The sequence below is a fragment of the Oryx dammah genome, unplaced genomic scaffold (assembly GCF_014754425.2).
Source record: "Oryx dammah isolate SB20612 unplaced genomic scaffold, SCBI_Odam_1.1 HiC_scaffold_27, whole genome shotgun sequence".
Taxonomy (NCBI): domain Eukaryota; kingdom Metazoa; phylum Chordata; class Mammalia; order Artiodactyla; family Bovidae; genus Oryx; species Oryx dammah.
The window spans coordinates 97,129,231-97,150,276 of NW_024070211.1; the positions used below are offsets into that span (position 1 = coordinate 97,129,231).

Here is a 21,046-nt window from a genome sequence, read left to right on the forward strand (position 1 = left end):
ATGTCCGACTCTGTGCGACCCCATAGACGGCAGCCCACCAGGCTCCCCCGTCCCTGGGATTCTCCAGGCAAGAACCCTGGAGGGGGTCGCCATTTCCTTCTCCAATGCTCCGCTAGAGGGGGCATTATATGGTCCCCTTTCTTCACAGAGAGAATAATCATGTCAAACAGGTTGTTTCTGATAAATATGAACCTCAAGTAGGTGAACAAAGGCAGAATATTTTCTGCTCTAGAGATTCAACTGAACCCTGACAGTGACAGAAATAATAGGAGAATGATTTCTGCCTTTTGACCAAATCAGATGAGGTATCGACGGGCCATTCCATCATTCAGTACTCAATCTGTAAATGGCTATCTGCATACACGTTCTACATGTATGGCCTGATTTTCTGAGTGTGGAACAGACAGGGAGCTCCACACATTAAAATATTTCCTGGCTAGTTCTCCTTGTCCTCCTGGTTTCTGGGAGGAACACTGAGAAGCTTCAAATCTTCTTTTGTCCACCAGCACCTGAATTTAAGAATAATAATTACTTTATATTTTAAGGAAATAGGAATATTAGATTGAAGAATGAAGAATATAATCTTTGGCATCAGGGGTAGGAAGAACTTTGACTCAAGCAGAGGTGAGACTAATACAATGTAGAAAAATTAAAATTGGTTTCACAGTTTTTCTTCATTTTAGGGCATGTACCAGGGTTAGTTTATTAATCTGTCATCAAAACACATATTCTTTTATTTATTCATTTTATATTAGAATGTATTTGATTTACAAAGTTTTGTTACAAAGTTTGATTTACAAAGTTAGTTTCAGCTGTAGAGAAAAGTGATTTAGTTATATATTCATATATCCATCTTTTTTTCAGATTCTTTTTCCATTATAGGTTATTACAGAGTATTGAGTAGAGTTCCCTGTGTTAATATAGTAGATCCTTATTGATTATCTATTTTATATATAGTAGTGTGTATTATACTACTATTCTAGTCTATTCTATTCTAGTCAAAGCTATGGTTTTTCCAGTAGTCACGTATGGATGCGAGAGTTGGACTATAAAGAATGCTGAGTGTTGAAGAATTGATGCTTTTGAACTGTGGTGTTGGAGAAGACTCTTGAGAATCCTTTGGACTGCAAGAAGATCAAACCAGTCAATCCTAAAGGAAATCAGTCCTGAATATTCATTGGAAGGACTGATGCTGAAGCTGAAATCCCAATGCTTTGGCCACCTGATGCAAAGAACTGACTCACTGAAAAAGACTCTGATGCTGGGAAAGATTGAAAGCAGAAGGAGATGGGATGACAGAGGATAAGATAGTTGGATGGCATCACCAACTCGATGGACATGAGTTTGGGAAAGCTCTGGGAGTTGGTTATGAACAGGGAAGCCTGGCGTGCTGCAGTCCATGGAGTCACAAAGAGTCAGACACAACTGAGCGACTAAACTGAACTGAACTGAACTGAGTACTCTTAAATGAGGCTTCCCTGGTGGCTCAGGCAGTAAAGAACCTGTCTGCAATGATTGAGACTGAGTTTGATCCTTGGGTCAGGAAGATCCCCTGGAGAAGGAAATGGCAACCCACTCCAGTGTTCTTGCCTGGAGAATTCCTTGGACAGAGGAACCTGGCAGGCTACAGTCCATGGGGTCACAAAGTGTCAGACACAACTAAGCAACTAACACTTCACTTTTACTTTCACTTTATTCTTCAATGACACATTTCTATAAATAAATTAGATAGCAATTACTCAAGGAATATGTTAGGTTTTTGTTTTTTTTTTAGTCAATCTTTTCCATAAGAAAAAATGAAAGTTCCTTGGAAACAGCACCCAATCTCATAGCTGAGAGCATTGTTCAGAGAAAGCACTTAAAATATGGATGGTGAAGGAAAAGTTACACTTCTCTGTCTTAAAGTTCCAGCTAATATAATTACTCCTACAGATAACACAAAGGCAGAAGGAGAAGGGGACGACAGAGGATGAGGCAGTTAGATGGCATCACCGACTCAACGAACATGAGTTTGGGTAAACTCCGGGAGTTGATGATGGACAGGGAGGCCTGGTGTGCTGTGGTTCGTGGGGTCGCCAAGTAGGATACGACTGTCGACTGAACTGAACAGATAACACATTCGCATAGAGCAGCTTGTTCACTTGAGAGGAATGACACTGAGATAGCGATATTTTCAGTCAGTACAATATCTGTATATTATAATGACCCCCAAAAGTATTCCAATAAACAGGTAATAGTATTTACATAATTGAGAAGAGTATGGCTTATATAGTGTGAAATCCTCAAGTTAGGATTGCTTATAAATTTCACTTTCAATTTCCTATTATATCCCTGTGAACAAAATTTCATAATTAAAATCAGTGTACTTGTTCCTTGAGACAAGAAATGCTTCCTATATTAATCTCTTAGAGCACAAGTTTGACTGTATGTTTACATTTCAGATGCTTTCCAAAATGCAAAAATTATAGCATCCTTCAGTTTATGGGGAAAAAAATATGCCTGTCTGGCACACCTGTCAGGTGTGGGTGAGTCCTCAGAGAATGAGCTACAAATGGATTTGTTGATGTGATGGCAGAACAATTCCACAAGGGGTCCCATGAGTATTTCTCAGCATGTCCTGCCACCTTACACTGCCTAGAGCTATGAATTTATGTTTAAAATAGAAAACCATAAAAGTTAAGAGACATCAATGGGTTTCTTTAAAGGAATTAAAATAAGGAGACTTTGCAACTCCCCAAAGACTAATACTTGGTATCTGAGTCTGCAAAATTTTATAATTATAACATGCTTTAAACTTATTAATTTTTGATAAATTCAATTCTAATGTTTTGGCACTTTATCTTCCTTTAAATGTAATCCTTCAGTTTGGTTTCAATAAGTCTAATTTAGACATGCACCTAATCAATATGCATTGTTCATCCACCCTAGGTTATATAAATAACAAATTGTTCTTTTTTTCTTTACACAACTGAGAACAGGAAGGTGAAAACCGTACTGAGGTTAAGAAAGTACTCACATTTTAAAGTTGTGCACATATTTTCTGTATTAAAACTAATTATTTAAATTAGTCAAAAATACAATAGTATTAAAATAGTGTACTGAACTCCAAAAGGAAAAATCAGAAATTCTTATTATACTTACCCTTTAAAACACTCTATGTTTGGGTAGCAAAATAGGAACAAAGACACTCAGAACTTGAATGCTTTGCTGAATAGTCTATTTCCATATGAAGGTTGGTAATTAGTGCAAGCATAAACTAAACAGCAAGTCTTATAAAGATTAACAGTATAAATAACAGGTTTCTCTAGCCTAGGTTTCCTGACCTTATCCTGGATGAATTTTCATGACAGTTTTAGTGTGCTCTTGATGCTATTTGACATCACCACTATTTCTCTGAGCATCTTTCTGATGTCACCTACAGTCACCAAAAATCATTTCTGCCACAAATTACAATGTAACATAGCTATAAAAGAAACAAGCAACAAAATATGACTCCTTCACGTAGGAAAAGACATGTTTTAATAACAAGAATAGAAAGCCAGACATAAAATTGTATTAAACAGAATAACTCGACTATATTAAAATAGAAAATATACTAAACTACTGAAAGTAGGAACTCTGAAAGTGAAGGTTGCTCAGTCTCATCCGACTCTTTGCAACCCCATGGACTGTAGCCCACCAGGCTTCTCTGTCCATGGGGATTCTCCAGGCAAGAATACTGGAGTGGGTTGCCATGCCCTCTTCCAGGGAATCTTCCCAACCCTGGGATTGAACCAATGTCTCTCTCATTGCTGGCAGATTCTTTACCATCTGAGCCACCAGGGAAGCCCAAGGTTACCAGGATATAAGCTCAATAAGGACTGAATGAGTGAATGAATGAACAAAGAAAGCTCATGCCCAATAAGGAAGTCAGTCACTTCTGCTTCAGCCATCTGATACCAAGAGGGAGACTTCAAGGATGCCAAATCTTCTGATTTTTAATCCATGGAATTCTCTAGGCCAGAATACTGGAGTGGGTAACCTTTCCTTTCTCCAGGGGATCTTCCCAACCCAGGGATCATACCCAGGTCTCATGCATTGCAGGCAGATTCTTTACCAGCTGAGCCACAAGGAAAGCCCAAGAATACTGGAGTGGGTAGCCTATCCCTTCTCCGGCGGATCTTCCCAAACCAGGAATTGAACCAGAGTCTCTTGTGTTGCAGGTGGATTCTTTACCAACTGAGCTATCAGGGAAGCCCCAAGGTAAGCCAGGTATCTATATTTTTATATTACGACTCAATGTTTAACATTATAAAGAAATTCACTTTTCCCCCAGAAACTATATATATCAAATGAAAGCTGTCTGTAGGTCAAATACAACCCATAAGTAGGTAGAACTCTGGATGACTTGTTTTGCTGTTTCTATATTCATTAAAACTGGGTTTAGCTAGTAACGACAGAGGAAACTATACAGAAGTTTCTTTTTCTCTTTCATGTAAAAGAAAGTTGAAGATGGGTAGTTCAATGTTTGGGCCTCCCTGGTGGCTCATCAGTAAGCAAACCCACCTGCAAGGCAGGAGACACAGGTTCAATTCCTGGGTGGGAAGATTCCCTGGAGAAGGGAATGGCTACCCACTCCAGTATTCTTGCCTGGAGAATACCATGGACTGGGGAGCATAGCGGGCTACAGTTCTTGGGGTCACAAAAGGATCAGACATGACTTAGAGACTAAATAACAAGCGCTAGCAGCTTGGCTCCATGGAGTTTTTGGTCAGGCTCCTATTATCTCCCATTTCCATTCCTGTGGTGTAGTCATTATCCTCATGGTACAAGCAAGTTCCTATATTTCACCCTTTACCTCCAGGCAGCATGATGGAAGATGGCATAATAAGGTGTCAGTTGTGTTATAAATGAGTCTTTCAGAAGTTCTCCAAAACGCTGCCATAACTTAGCCAGAACTTAGTCATATGGCCATACTTACCATTAAGAGTAGCTCAAAATACTGTCAGTTAGGTAGACAGCCACACACCCATCTAAGTCTAGGTTCTGCTACTAAATGGGTATCGGAGGAAACTAGATGTCTTTGAAATACTTATAGCCTTCGTAAACTTTGAGCCATTAGATTTTTTCCATTAGAAAAAGAACACATGTGCAGCAAAACAGACAGCATAAAAATTTATAAGGAAAGAACTGAATAATGTCCTTAACCTGGTAGTTCTCCAATATCAACTCCACATGTTAAAAAAATGCATAAGTTTTGTAAATTCACCCATTGTCAAAAGTTACTTTGAAACTTGATGTTTTGCTCTTTTGTTGTAAAATATAACAAATACACAGAAAAGTGCATATAATATATACGTACAGCATATAATTATAAATCCCCATACATCTCTGGCCCCATTATCCCTTCCCTGTTCCCCACTCAAGAGATAACTCACATGATCATATCCTTTCCCATCCCCCAGGGTATCATTATCCTGATTTGGGGAATAATCACTTCTCTGTCCTTGTATTGTTTTTCCCAGAATCCCTTTTCCTGTATTGTTACAGGTTAAAGTTGGGATATTTGCATGTGTTGTGCTGTTAATCGCTCAGTCCTGTCCGACTCTTTGAGACCCCATGGACTATGGCCTGCCAGCCTCCTCTGTCCATGGGGATTCTCCAGCAAGAATACTGGTGTGGGTTGCCATGCCATTCTCCAGGGAATCTTCCCAACCCAAGGATCGAACCCAGGTCTCCCACATTGCAGGTGGATTCTTTACTGTCTGAGACACCTGGGAAGCCTGGGGTATTTGCATATAATGTTCATAGATGAGAATGACTTGCTATTTCTTTTTTCATACTGTCTTTGTAGGGTTTTGATATCAAAGTTATACACAGAATGGGTTAAGGAGTGTTTTCTCTTTGTGCATGGTTTGGAGGAATTTGTGTAATAATTACACAATTATCTATTCCTGGAAATTTAGTGGAATTTTGTGGTAGAACCTCTTGGGCTTTGAAATGTTCCTTACAGATATGTCATAAGACTATTATAATTTATGTTATAATTTTCTAAAAGTTAGGTTGTTCATAAATCATGTTGTTTTCAGCCTCATGTAGTCTCACTGTTTTTTTTTTTAGATCTGTTTATTCTATTACCAAGACAATGGTATATTAAAATCCTGCTCTGAGATCATGGACTTCTCTATTTTTCCTTATACATCTGTAAATATTTTCTCTATTTCTGAGACCATATTCTTAAGTACACAGAAATTTTAATTTATTAAGAATCTCCCATAAATTGAAACTTTAGTCATTAAAAAGGGATCTTTTTTAACTCTAGTAATATAATTTTACCTGCTACTAATAGAAATGTCAACATTTTTAATATATGCATTGTATATTAATGCACATATATCACATATATGTATATCAAAGCACATATCAAACCTTCTTATACTTTCCTCTAATTATCATCCTCTCTTCCATATTTTCTATTATGTATTCTCTATATTACTGCATACAAAATAGTTTCTTCTGACCCGTATTTCAGATCCCTAATTCTCTCTTCAGTTGCTGTTGTACAATTGTTAAACCTATACATTAAGTTTCTAATTTTTGTTACTGTATTTTTAATATTAAAAAGTTTTCTTCTTTGTTGTTCAAATCTACTAGTCCATTATTTTTTTTTACAATTTCCTATTCTCTAAGAAATGTTTTAAATTTTCCTTTTGCTTCTTTAAACTTAGAAGAATGGGTGCTCTATGATTATTGTCTGATAATTCCAACATATGAAACCTTGTGCCCTCTTCCACTGGCTCATGCTCATCTCATTTTGAAACCCTGTGAACTTGGAGTGCTTGCTCTTCACTATGTACTTCTCATGTGCTTGCAAAAGTGTTTGTGTGTGTCTCTCTGAGACCTAATACTAAATTACCTCTCTCCAGAGAGTCTGAACTTTCTTCTGGCAGGCCGCTGGGGACACTATTAATCTGGGTCAATTTTTTTTTTTTTTTTTAAGTTTTTCTTCTGGAGAGTATCACTCGGGCAATGGAAACTCAGGTGTAAAATCTCTGTGATGGCTAGGCTACATCTGCACCTTTCCAAAAATAAGGTTTTGGGTTTGTTTTAAAGTTGTTTTATCTTTATTTGTTTTTTTTTTCCCCCACGTTCTGCTTAGTAATAAATCCAAGCGTCCTCCCTGGGGTTAGAAGGAGATGAATTTACATCCATTTTCAACTGGTAGTAAGGAAAGAGACCTTTGATATTTCTGCTAAACATGGCAGTTTCTATTAGACGACGCAAATTGAGCCACTCATGTTTTTTCACTTTTCTCTGAATCTTGAGATTGCTAGTAGCAAAATCCAACATTTCCCTTGCTAGAAAAAGCAGATATGCAGGAGGAAAAAACTTTCCAAATAAGAGTAACAGAAAGTTAGATAATAATACTGTAAACAACGATGATGTTCACTGACTCTCAGGAAAAGAAAACTGAAAGTAGGCTGTTGACATTGTTGAGTCTGTATGTTTACAAATCAAAGAAAGAACCTATTTCCAGGTTTATTATCATGTTGAGGCTGTGAACTCTCTCATTGGTTAAGATATTATCTAAGTGTCTGACACTTCTAGTTGAAAACATCCTCCTTTAACTTTTACCAATCCAATGGATGGAAAAAAATGGTATGTTACGACAGTTTACCTCTCCCCAACGTTTATTTTTTCAGTACTTGATCTTTTCAATACTTGACCACTTTGAATATTTTCTTCTATAAAATTTCTGTAAAATGTGTTTTTTGCCCATTTTTTTTCATTTAACACTCTCTTTCCTCCCTCTTTTCACTCTTTCTCTTGCCATGTACATGGACACACACACACACACACACACACACACAGAGGCTCATTATTTTTTAAATAGTTACCTTTTTTTCTAGTCATATATAATACAAATATTTCTATACCATATTTCATTTATCTTTAGTTTCACTTATGTTATCTTTTATTATTCATTTTTATTTTAGTTTCCATGTAGTCAATTATGTCTTTTCCTTTTATAACAGTTGGATTTCCTGTCTTATTTAAAACAGCTTCCATACTGTAAAGTCATAAAAATCTTTTTTTCCCCTAAATTTTCCTCTGACATTTAAATTGTTTTATGTTTCACAATTAGATATTTAATCAAGCTGTAATTTATTTTTGTATATGGTATGACACTGTGGTACAGCCCTGTCGTCTTCCAGATGGATAGATAATTACGCCAGCATCATTTCAAAAATAAACCATCATGGAATTTCCACTTCTGCCAAGTTACACTTTAGATGTCCACAGAAGCCCTTCTTAGTACAGCATACACAAAAAATGCTGAATAAAATACAAATGAAAAATTTTTTCTATTATATGATTAACCTGGTAGGGAAATAAATGAATTACTCAGCAACCAAAAATAAAATTCAGATCCAAAGAGATATCTGAGCACTAGGAAGTCCATTTACCCTGGAGGCATCTCCCAGTCCTTGGTAGTTAAGTGCTTAGTTTATCAGAAGATATAACATGGTTCCTGAAATCACAAAAGGTCAGGTCAGAGATCCTAGTATAAATCAGTTAAATATGAATGGTATTACATTGAAAATAAAACTAAATAGGAAATGTTCTTCAGAGAGACACTGGGTCTATATTCATCTATTTGTTTGTCTCAATCTTCACTTTCAGTAGAGCAGGAAAAAAAAAATCTCTTAAAGAGATTCTCACGTAAGTGTGCATCTGTATAGGCATATTTAGAGCCAGAATTCATGCTATATGTTGGCAAAAAAAAAAAAACCTAATCAAAACACTGAATAGATTTCAGTTGGTAGCACCTCCAGATACCTGGCAGAAGCTAATATAAATCTCCTCTGGAGGAATATATTTTAAAATAGGCCTCAAAAGTTTCCTCATATATGATATTATACATGTATGGCAAAACCAATACAATATTGTAAAGTAATTAACCTCCAATTAAAATAAATAAATTTATATTAAAAAAAAGTTTCCTCCAGATGTGATTCTCAAAACATGAGCTCACAATCAGAAAATTACAAAACACACAAGGAAAGTGGCCAACCAAGAACAGAAATCAGAAGATTCAAATTCATAGAAGCTGTAGATATTAAAATGATCAGAGACTCAAATATTAGAAAATATAGGGAAAAGATTTTAAGAAGCTTGAAGAATAGATACAAAAGGCCCAACTTAAACTAAATCAGTGAAGAAACTGTGAAATTTATTAGAGGGCTCACAGACAGAACCCATTATAGGGACACACACCCAAAATATCTCTTGGAACTTTTTCCAAAAAATGGAACTCTTTCATTTATTATTTGTTTTTTCACCTTACAAACAACCTCCCTCCCCCATCCTCCACCCAAAAAGTACACATTGGGGTAAATAAGTCCTTTTTTTTTAATTGAAATGGAAATATTCTTTAAGAGTTAATAATACATCATTTACTTTTGAAGCTGAATTTTTCCTACCAAAGTGGATTCTCTCTTAATTTCAGAGGGAGTTGTGAATGGACAATCTGCATGAGTTACTGTGAAAGAAATTTAATAAAGCCTGAGAAGTACTAAATCTAAAGTCACTGGAGTCAGGGCAAGACAAGCAGTATCTGGAAAGGTGGGTAGATATTTTTGGAGTTTAAAAGAGTTGTTTTTATCTGGTCTAAAAATAAACAGTAATAAGAAATTAGGTTACACTACATAAAATATGTTTCTCTTGCTTAATTGATTTGCATTGCCTGTACTTAATTGTAATTTTAAAATATATTTGGTATGCTGCCTAATGAAAATAATAACATATTTGCTATTAGTAGAAACATGAACTCCAAGCACTAGTCAAAACACAACTGTTTTTGGAAATGGTTGTTGGCTTTCAAGTTTACATAAGAAAAAACCCTCTAAATATTTGTGATAATAGTTGAACTTGAAGGTCACTCCAGTGACATCAAATATACTAACAGAATAAGCTCCAGGGAAACAAGCAATTTTCTCTAATGTTATATGTCTACCAAACTATAAAATTACTTCTATCAAAAAAATTAACTCCTAAGGATTAAACCTACATGCAATGTCAAACAAAGAAGTACTTTTTTAAGGGCAAGTGATTGAATTTTATGTGATCTAAATCAAATCCTGGTTACTTAATGAAAGCATGGAGTACCTTACACATTTTACAAGTAAGAATATTTTGTAAAACTCTTATTTCAGATATGTGTGCATATGGGGGAAATTATAAAAAGTGTGTTTCTGTGTGTCACAATGGAAACCTGTATGAAAGCTCCTAGTCTAAGAAGAATTAGAATCAAACACTTAGAAGGATTTTAGGAGGGCAAGAGTTTGTGGCTACAGATTTGCAGGTGCTGAGTTATCAGGACACCATCAGGAAGAGGAAATGAGGAGAAAACAGATGTATTGAGGGTAGGAATTTTGTCACAAAGAAATATAGCCAGAGCTCAATCATCATAAGCAGGACTCAAGGTCAGAAAAGAGACGGCTGAAACATGACAAGAGTAGTCACTATATCTACACCAAGTCAGCTATCCAGAAGCGACCCCGTAGTCTGCGGTGATGGCTGAAAGAGCCAAGAGGCAAGCACCCACTTGGCTTTCAGCTGCAACTGAAAAGAGAAGTCCCAGATTTTCTTCACCCTGTTCTGGTCACCTCTCAACCTTTTCTTCTACCGGCTTACTCATGAGTGTGATGCAGCGTGTTAAGTACTGTAGAAATGTCACGCTGTCTGCTTTTCAGGGCACGTTTATATATTTCATATATACATGATCACATTTGAAATGGATAAATTCTCTAGGCAAAGCAGGGGATATCAACCACACTTACTGATGACACAAAAATAGCAAAGTTACTGGCACTGGCTGTGTCACTGCTCAGTCTGAGGGTCCCCAACTCCAACTCCTCTCCACCAGCTGCTGTTCCAAACACAGCTAATAACCCTTCAGCGCTACCTCACAGAGAGAACATCCAATACAAGATGACTGCACATGCAATCTACTCAACTGAAAGTCAATTCACCATACCACGCCACTGAAAGAAACAAATTCTTAGTTTATTAAAGAAATTTGATACCATTAAATGTCACAAAGCATTTCTTTGTAGACAAATTAATTACTAGCGTACACACCTTCCCAGTTATAAGTAATCTTTGAAAATTAATCAAGGTAATCCATCATATCAGTAAAGAAATCATGTTATAATCTCAGTAAATCCATGAAAATACTTGAAAATATTAATATTCAGTCATGATTTTTAAAAAGACTCTCCCCAAACTAGGAATAAAAGCAAATTTCCTCAGTTGATAACAATGGTCTACCAAAAAACAAACAAACAAAAAAAACCCTTCATACTTGATGGTAAAAGAGTGAGGGCATTCCTCCTAGAACCAGGAAAAAGACAAGGATATTTACTTTAACCACTCCTACTCATCATCATATTGGTGATCCTAGCCAGTGCAAACAAAGCAAGAAAAAAATAAAATAAAATGCATGGAGACCAGAAAGGAAGATGTAATTTTGACTGTACTCACAGACCAAATTATTCTGTATGTAGAAAATGTCAGAGAATCTTTTTAAAGTTACTAAAATATGTTATTCTCATAACCTTATAGGATATAAGGTCAATATATAAAATTAATTTTATTTTCATATACTGGGAGTTAACTTTTAGAAATTGAGATGTCAAAAATACCATTTATGATAGCATCTAAAACATGCAATATTTAGAGAAAACTCTAAGCAAAATATGTATAAGATGTACTACGAGTAACTGAAGTAAAACTGAATAAATGGAAAAACATACTATGTTTATGGATCAAAAAAGTTAACATTGTTACATGACTTGTGCAATTAATCCATACTCAACTCAATCTAATAAAAAATTCAGCTATGTATTTTTATGAAAGTTCTCAAAATGATTCAAAATTTTATTTTTTCCACTTTTTCTATTTCTGGCTGTGCAGCGGTATCCCGGAGTTCCCTGATGAGGGATCAAAACTGTGCACTCTGCAGTGGGACTGTAGTCTTGACCACTGGACTTCCAGGGAAGTACCAATTCTAAAATGGAAACGCAAATAACTTAGGATAGCAAATCAACTTGAAAATGAACGAAGTTGGAAGGGTCATATTATCTGATTTTAATACTTACTTTAAAGCTATAATAATCAAGAGTGACATAAGTTTCATAGTGACATAAGTAGACATTTGTAGGCCAGAAATATACCCATATACATAGGGTCCCTTTATTTTCAATCAAAAGGTCAAAGAAATTGAAAGGATGGATTTTGCAATAAATGATGCTGGGAACAACTTCAAATACACATGGAAAAAATAAATATTCCACTTAACCTGACAAAATAACAAAAATTAAATTTAAACTAAACATGGGCTTAAATGTAAAAGCTGAAATGTTACAATTCCTAGAAGAAGCCATAAAAGAAAATATTTATGACCTTTGGATAGATAAAGATTTCTTAGGACATGAAATATATGAACCATTAATAATTTTTTTAAAAATAAAGTGCACTTCAAATTTTGATCTTCTACTCTCCAAAAGACACCTTCAAGGAAACAAAATGTCAAAATCCATAGAATGTGAGAAAATCCTCATAATACACCTATCAGATAAAGGACCTGTATTCAGAATATATAAAGAATCTTAAAGTCATCCATAAGAAGGAAAATAAATTTAATATGCAAAAGATTTGACACTTTATAAAGAACGAAACATAAATGTCTAATATGCACAAGAAAAAAAAATAATTTAACATGAAGTGCTGCACTCAATATGTCAGCAAATTTGGAAAATTCAGCAGTGGCCACAGGACTGGAAAAGATCAGTTTTCATTCCAATCCCAAAGAAAGGCAATGCCAAAGAATGCTCAAACTACCGCACAATTGCACTCATTGCACACGCTAGTAAAGTAATGCTCAAAACTCTCCAAGCCAGGCTTCAGCAGTACGTGAACCATGAACTTCCAGATGTTCAAGCTGGTTTTAGAAAAGGCAGAAGAACCAGAGATCAAATTGCCAACATCCACTGGATCATCGAAAAAGCAAGAGAGTTCCAGAAAAGCATCTATTTCTGTTTTATTGACTATGCCAAAGCCTTTGACTGTGTGGATCATAATACACTGTGGAAAACTCTGAAAGAGATGGGAATACCAGACCACTTGACCTGCCTCTTGAGAGACCTGTATGCAGGTCAGGAAGCAACAGTTAGAACTGGACATGGAACAACAGACTGGTTCCAAATAGGAAAAGGAGGACGTCAAGGCTGTATATTATCACCCTGCTTATTTAACTTACATGCAGAGTACATCATGAGAAACGCTGGGCTGGAAGAAGCACAAGTTGGAATCAAGATTGCCGGGAGAAATCAATAACCTCAGATATTCAGATGATACCACCTTTATGGCATAAAGTGAAGAGGAACTAAAAAGCCTCTTGATGAAAGTTGAAAGAGGAGAGTGAAAAAGTTGGCTTAAAGCTCAACATTCAGAAAATGAAGATCATGGCCTCTGGTCCCATCACTTCATGGCAAATAGATGGGGAAACAATGGAAACAGTGTCAGACTTTATTTTGGGGGGCTCCAAAATCATTGCAGATGGTGATTGCAGTGAAGAAATCCACACTTACTCCTTGGAAGGAAAGTTATGACCAATCTAGATAGCACATTCAAAGGCAGAGACATTGCCAACAAAGGTTCATCTAGTCAAGGCTACAGTTTTTCCAGTAGTCATGTATGGATGTGAGAGTTGGACTGTGAAGAAAGCTGAGCACCAAATAATTGATGTTTTTGAACTGTGGTGTTGGAGAAGACTCTTGAGAGTCCCTTGGACTGCAAGGAGATCCAACCAGTCCATTCTGAAGGAGATCGGCCCTGGGATTTCTTTGGAAGGAATGATGCTAAAGCTGAAACTCCAGTGCTTTGGCCACCTCATGCGAAGAGTTGACTCATTAGAAAAGACTCTGATGCTGGGAGGGATTGGAGGCAGGAGGAGAAGGGGACGACAGAGGATGAGATAGCTGGATGACATCACCTACTCGATGGTCATGAGTTTGAGTGAACTCTGGGAGTTGGTGATGGACAGGGGGCCCTGGCGTGCTGCAATTTGTGGGGTCACAAAGAGTCGGACACGACTGAGCGACTGAACTGAACTGACTGACTGAACCATTAAGGCAATGGAAATGAAAACGACAGTGAAATACACAATCACTTGAATGTCCACAATTTAAAAGACTTATTATATGAAGTGCTAAAAAAATATGGACCAACTGGAACTATAGACATTTCTACTGGGGATACAAAATGGTACAAGCAATTTGAAAATTATTTGGGAGATTAGATTTAAAATTAAACATATGGTTATCATCAGTTCAGTTCAGTGGCTCAGTCGTGTCCGACTCTTTGTGACCCCATGAATAGCAGCACGCCAGGCCTCCCTGTCCATCCCCAACTCCCGGAGTTCACTCAGACTCACGTCCATCGAGTCGGTGATGCCATCAAGTCATCTCATCAGCCCTTCTCCTCCTGCCTCCAATCCCTCCCAGCATCAGAGTCTTTACCAATGAGTCAACTCTTCTCATGAGGTGGCCAAAGTAGTGGAGTTTCAGCTTTAGCATCATTCCTTCTGAAGAAATCCCAGGGCTGATCTTCAGAATGGATTGGTTGGATCTTCTTGCAGTCCAAGGGACTCTCAAGAGTCTTCTCCAACACCACAGTTCAAAAGCATCAATTCTTCGGCGCTCAGCTTTCTTCACAGTCCAACTCTCATACCCATACATGACCACAGGAAAAACCATAGCTTTGACTAGACGGACCTTAGTCGGCAAAGTAATGTCTCTGCTTTTGAATATGCTATCTAGGTTGGTCATAACTTTTCTTCCAAGGAGTAAGCATCTTTTAATTTCATGGCTGCAGTCACCATCTGCAGTGATTTTGGAGCCCCCCAAAATAAAGTCTGACACTGTTTCCACTGTTTCCCCATCTATTTCCCATGAAGTGATGGGACCAGATGCCATGATCTTCATTTTCTGAATGCTGAGCTTTAAGCCAACTTTTTCGCTCTCCTCTTTCACTGTCATCAAGAGGCTTTTTAGTTCCTCTTCACTTTATGCCATAAAGGTGGTATCATCTGCATATCTGAGGTTATTGATATTTCTCCCGGCAATCTTGATTCCAGCTTGTGTTTCTTCCAGTCCAGCATTTCTCATGATGTACTCTGCATATAAGTTAAATAAGCTGAGTGACAATATACAGCCTTGACGTCCTCCTTTTCCTATTTGAAACCAGTCTGTTGTTCCATGTCCAGTTCTAACTGTTGCTTCCTGACCTGCATACAGATTTCTCAAGAGGCAGGTCAGGTGGTCTGGTATTCCCAGCTCTTTCAGAATTTTCCACAGTTTATTGTGATCCCCACACAGTCAAAGGCTTTGGCATACGACCCTTCAATTCTACTTTTAGATATTTTCTCAAGAGAAGATGACATATATCCAAAGACTTGTACTCAGTTGTTCACAGCAGCTTTCTTAACAACAGCCCACAAACGGAAACAACCTGAATCCCCATTGTGGATGGGTGTGTAAAAAGAACAAAGCAAAACAGACAAAGGGATATTACCCAGCAGTTAAAAGGAAACAAGCTTCATGAATAAATCTCAAAAACAGGATGAATGAAAGAAGCCAAGTGCAAAATAATCTCCTCCATAGGACTCCTCTGATGTGAAACTCCAGGAAAAATAAATCTAATCTACAAGGATTAGAAAATCAGTCTCCTGGCTTTGGTGAAAATGGAGACTGACGGAGAACATTTTGAGGTAATAGAAATGTGGCAGTTACATAAATGTATGTGTTAAAACACATCAAACCATACACTTAAGATGTGTGCATTTCATTATATCTAAATTATACCTCAATAAAATTGTTTGTTTTTTTTTAAGAAAGGCTGGTTCCCAACTGGACTTGAAGGTAGAATACAGACACTCAGAAGTTAGGCAGAATTTAGAGCTGAACCGGGAAGGATTCACATCCTGACTGCACTCAGTACCTTTAATTTGCCCAGCTGTATGTGAAACATTTTGTCCTCCTAGACATTTTGTTACACAGTTTTATCTTGTACCCCTACTGACTGGCAGAACATGTTCTTATGGATAATTCTTTATTGAGAAGACACATTAAAGAGGTCATTGCCACAGACTAATATGGAGACTTTCCTTCTTCCCCGCAGCCTTTTTGATCTTGGTCATGGGAAGAACATCATCAAATACAGGGGATATTCATGTCTCTAGTCTTACCAAAACCAAGGAAGAAAGCATATGGAAAATAAATTCTTGTATCACAATAGGTATCAAATGACTACCAAACCAAGGAAGTCTATGGAATCTGAGACAGAATAATGGTGGTGTAAAATCCAAGACTCCTAGTAGCTTTCAGGGATGAAATATTCTTCTGAGGTTGTAACACATAGGATAATGCTTTAGAATAATGTTTCCCAAAGAATGTGACAAGTATCAAGTATCAACGGTGGTATATGAAATGATTTTGTTGAAGTGGTAAACCAATATGATACTAAATAACATTAAATCACACAAGATTTTCTTCTCTGGTTCTCTTAGTTTTCCTGATTATGTATCAAAATATCTCATTTCATGTCAGTATGTTTTTAACATGACTATCTTCTCTTAAAAACAAAATGTAAAATAGCTACCGGAAATAGTCAGTACATTTGTTTGTTTATTTACTTAGTTATCTTCTATTTGTGCCAAGTAAACTTGTTTTTTGCATAAAGTACATGTTTTACAGCAAAAAAAGGAGCCGTTAATTTATTAATAATAATAATATGTTAAAATACTATAGTAGAATATGGTGATATATGAATATCTGAGACTGGATAACAGTACTTTCAAACGTTCATTTGTGAAGAAGAATATCTATCTCTGTATAGATACTAACATATTAAAGAAAATTTACTATCAGGACATTTTCATGTTATAAATTAGTTTTTAATTTGAATTGCTTACCTCTTTAATAGTCCCTCAAAATTCATATTCCAGATAAAAGGCCAGATTAAGATTTTTGTATCTTATAAATTAGAATGAAACTCCATGAAATTGTGGGAAAGGCAGCAGTATATTCACACAATAATAGAAGGTCAAATTCTACTCTGTCTTTCTGCTAACAAGTGCTCTCACTTGAGTGTGGTCAGACAAAGAAGATACACAGAAGCCACCCATGAAAAACCATTCTGTTTCCATAAAAGTTGGCAATCTACTATTTTTAGTTTTGCTCTTTTTTCTCCTCTTTTTTCTTGATGTACATTTTAATTTCTTTCCTTTAAAAGGATACATAAAAGTTTATATTTTATTCTAGATTCATTAATCACTTTAAAAATACAATTCATGTGGACAGATTTCTTCAAAATTGTTATGCTGTTGTCAGTGTTTCGACAGTCTCATACAATTTTTAAAAAATCAACCTCAGCTAGGCTCTAGAGAATTTTAGCAAAAAATAGAAAGAACTGTAAAACAGATTTTCTTATTTAAAGAAACATAAGACAGTTTGATTTCTATCATGCTTATAATTTCCCAAGAGTAAAATGAAATTTGGAAAGAACAAAAATAAACTTTTTACCTGTTGGAAGGTGCAGTGTTATGTTGTTGCAAAAATCTGTGAAGCAGCATTCGGTTTTGGTAACATTGTTGGAACTATGACAGAAGACTTGTGCATTTAATTCTGGGAGAGAGACACAGGACTTGATCACCTGTTCCTTTCCATTGGTTAACATAACAGAAGCCCAACATGCTCCTTCTGTTTGGCAGGTAAAGTTTGAAGAGTCACACAAAAGACAAACACACTTCAAACCTGGAAAAGATAAGGCAAAACGCTTTAAGATGCGAAAGTTATCATGCAAAGAAAGTCAATCTTAATGAAAACTGAGAGACAGTTTAATAGCACTGGATAGAACATACATGCTAAAGCTGTTACTCTCTCGGTCATGCGCTTTATCAAAAGCATTGCCCAATCAGCACTTACTATTGCTTATATTTTTATAAGCAATCTCTTCAGTTGATACTATATTTTTAAACAATTTTCTCACCCTTGGTGTAAATCCCTCCTTTTCAAACTTAACCAGCTCATTCCTAAATCAATAGTTCCTATGAAACGCTAGGATACAGTAACACAGCAACCTAGAAGTGCAGCCCAGCATCATTGGTAGAGCATTTAAGCATTGTTTAAGGAGCTCTCTAGCCAAACATCCAGTGTATTCTGTTCATTTACAATTTCTCCTTTAAACTTTAAAGTCAACATGCTAAAAACACAAATCTAACCGCAGATAGTCACGGCTTTAAAAAATTGTGCAACTCTTTACTTTTATATTCTATGATATTTTAACAGTATTGTATTGTCACAGTACCTTTAAGGCATTGATGAGCCATTATATATCCCCTTTTCACTAAAGAATACATCTTAGAAAGAGAGTCATTTGAATACAGACCATGACCTCCAGGCAAGTTTCTTTAATGAACACATCTATTCAATAGAGCAAAACACATCAATTGTAGAATGCAATAAAGCTACATCAACAAAAATTAGACTTTGTTAATCTGTTCCCTTCACAAGTTTCCACAACATTCCCCACTTAATAAACACACACACACACACACACACCCCACATTAACTCACATGATCAAAGTAGTAGAGTATTTCTGTTCTGATGTAAAATATCTATCATGAACAATCCAGTGGTTGTGAGTAACTTATTCAAATTTCATTTGAATTACTTTTAAATAGAACAGTACTGAATAAGCCTTTTGTATCATTACTTAATGAAGGTTTTGTTAAATCACAACACCCCTCTGCAATAATCTGAATGTCCAAAGTTTTTCCATCCAACCGTTTTTACTCAAGTTAGTCTTGAAATTGCTAATTACTCAAATTGGAGCTGATTTTATACCTGTCAAATATTTGATACATTAATGGCTATTTTTATACTCAAATTCAAATATCAATGTAACCAATACAGATAATATTTCTATATAATTGCATGTGTAAGAAAGAAAAACCACATTATTGATTAATAGAAATTCTCTCTTCTTTTGATAATTTTTATTGACCAATAAAATACTATCCTTTTAACCATTTTTATTATTACATACTAAGGAACTTACAATCATGAAATAAAATACCATTTTGTTATCAACACTGGACCAAGCATAACAGGTTATATTTATACCACTGGTTATCAATATAAATAAATATAATCTTTTGTTGATATTTATGTGCTGTGGTAGAACCTTATAATGTAGACTGATTGGGATTCAGTAGAACTAGGTATATAAAATGTAGATGATTTGAAAGGTTTTAAGGCATTCTTTCTGCATAAAACAGAGCTCATATAACAAAGATCCATCCACCCAGGTATCTTCTGACAGTAGAATCTCTCTCTCTAGCATCTTCTGATTCAAATTTGACAGAGGCCTTCATATTTGGCTACTGCTTGCCTCCTCTGTGCCTCCATTTCCTTATATGAAAGATAAGGGATTCCTCCTCATAGTGCTGTTATGGAAAATAAAATAATTAATCTATGTGAAGCCCTTAGAATAATGCATGATACCTAGAGAGCACTATGTCAATTAGTGACTACTAATTACTATGTAATTAGTGACTATGTCTCCTTTTACTGGAGGAGTTAGAGCTAGTTGTTTTATGAAACAATCAAAATACATTTGTAATTCATATAGGAATGACTGAAAGAACTAGGTACACAGACCATTGGAAAAACATTACAAAGAAATGCATCTCCTTCATACTGCCGAGTGAGTTGAATGTTCTCATTCTTTTAATGGCCCAGGCTAGATCCCAAATGATGACACAGCAGGATGATCTGGTGATGGTACAGATAAAGAATTCAGGAAAAGATGAAGGTGCCAGTCCTAGCTCTATCGCTCCCTTGCTGATTGACTTTGAAGAAGGTCTTTAACCTTACAGGGTTTCAATGCCTTCCTCTGAAAATGGGAAATGAACCAGGGGAGGGGCAGTAGGTCCAGATATCCTAAAGTTTCACTGAGTATTATTTATTTTACGATTCTATTAAATTACAGCTTATGGAAATTTACAACCACAAAGTATGGAAAGCTCTTTTAAAGTTAAAAAAAATCCCACCCTACTGTGGTTATTCTTCAGCCTCAAACTTTAAGCATTTGAAGTTGGGAAGAATAAATGTCCCAACACATAGTTTCAAACCATTTGTTACTACATTCCTCATCAGAGTCTCCTTGAATGTTTTATTTCCAGGAGAAGCATAACCTGGAAATCAAGGCACATAACTTAGGGATATGGGTCCAGTGAGTGAAGATAACCATAAGGTCTTCAGCAGCTAAACATATGTTAGTCTCATATGTGCTTATCATTGCGTACAATTCCCAGTGCAACCACAGGAGTTAGTTGTCACTCTCTCCATTCCACAGACAATGAAATGAGGCTCAAAAAGATCAACTGACTGAATTGATGTATCAGTCATTAGACTACCTAAACAATGTTGTTTCTATCCTACCAAAGCTGATATTATTTTAAAAATAAGATGAGTACAAAAATCATCTTCCCATGTCACCAGTTTCTAGCGATGGTAAATAAAATATAACTTATTATAACATTTATATTTTATATATAAGAAAATAATATTTTACTTTTAGAATAACATATAATTCTAATACAGCAAAAACAAATTAAAATTACTTAACAATGGACAATTGAGAGTTTTATCTTTATTGTTCAAATAATCTTTTTAAACAAATTCTACCTATTTTTTGAGAACTGCTGCTGCTGCTGCTGCTAAGTTGCTTCAGTCGTGTCTGACTCTGTGAGACCGCATAGACGGCAGCCCATGAGGCTCCCCCTGGGATTCTCCAGGCAAGAACACTGGAGTGGGTTGCCATTTCCTTCTCCAATGCATGAAAGTGAAAAGTGAAAGTGAAGTCGTTCAGTCATGTCCGACTCTTAGCAACCCCATGGACTACGGCCTACCAGGCTCCTCCGTCCATGGGATTGAG

General features: G+C 36.2%; 1 protein-coding gene across 1 annotated transcript in view; it reads right to left on the minus strand.

Annotated features, from left to right (window-relative positions):
- The window catches only part of ACVR1C (activin A receptor type 1C), a 62,040-nt gene extending 44,184 nt beyond the window's left edge, over nt 1-17,856 (minus strand). Inside the window, exon 1 of the mRNA XM_040229121.1 lies at nt 17,628-17,856. Within this exon, the coding sequence (XP_040085055.1) occupies nt 17,628-17,781 (154 nt within the window). The 5' untranslated portion in view covers nt 17,782-17,856. The remainder of the gene's footprint in view (nt 1-17,627) is intronic.
- Nucleotides 17,857-21,046: the final 3,190 nt, after the last annotated feature.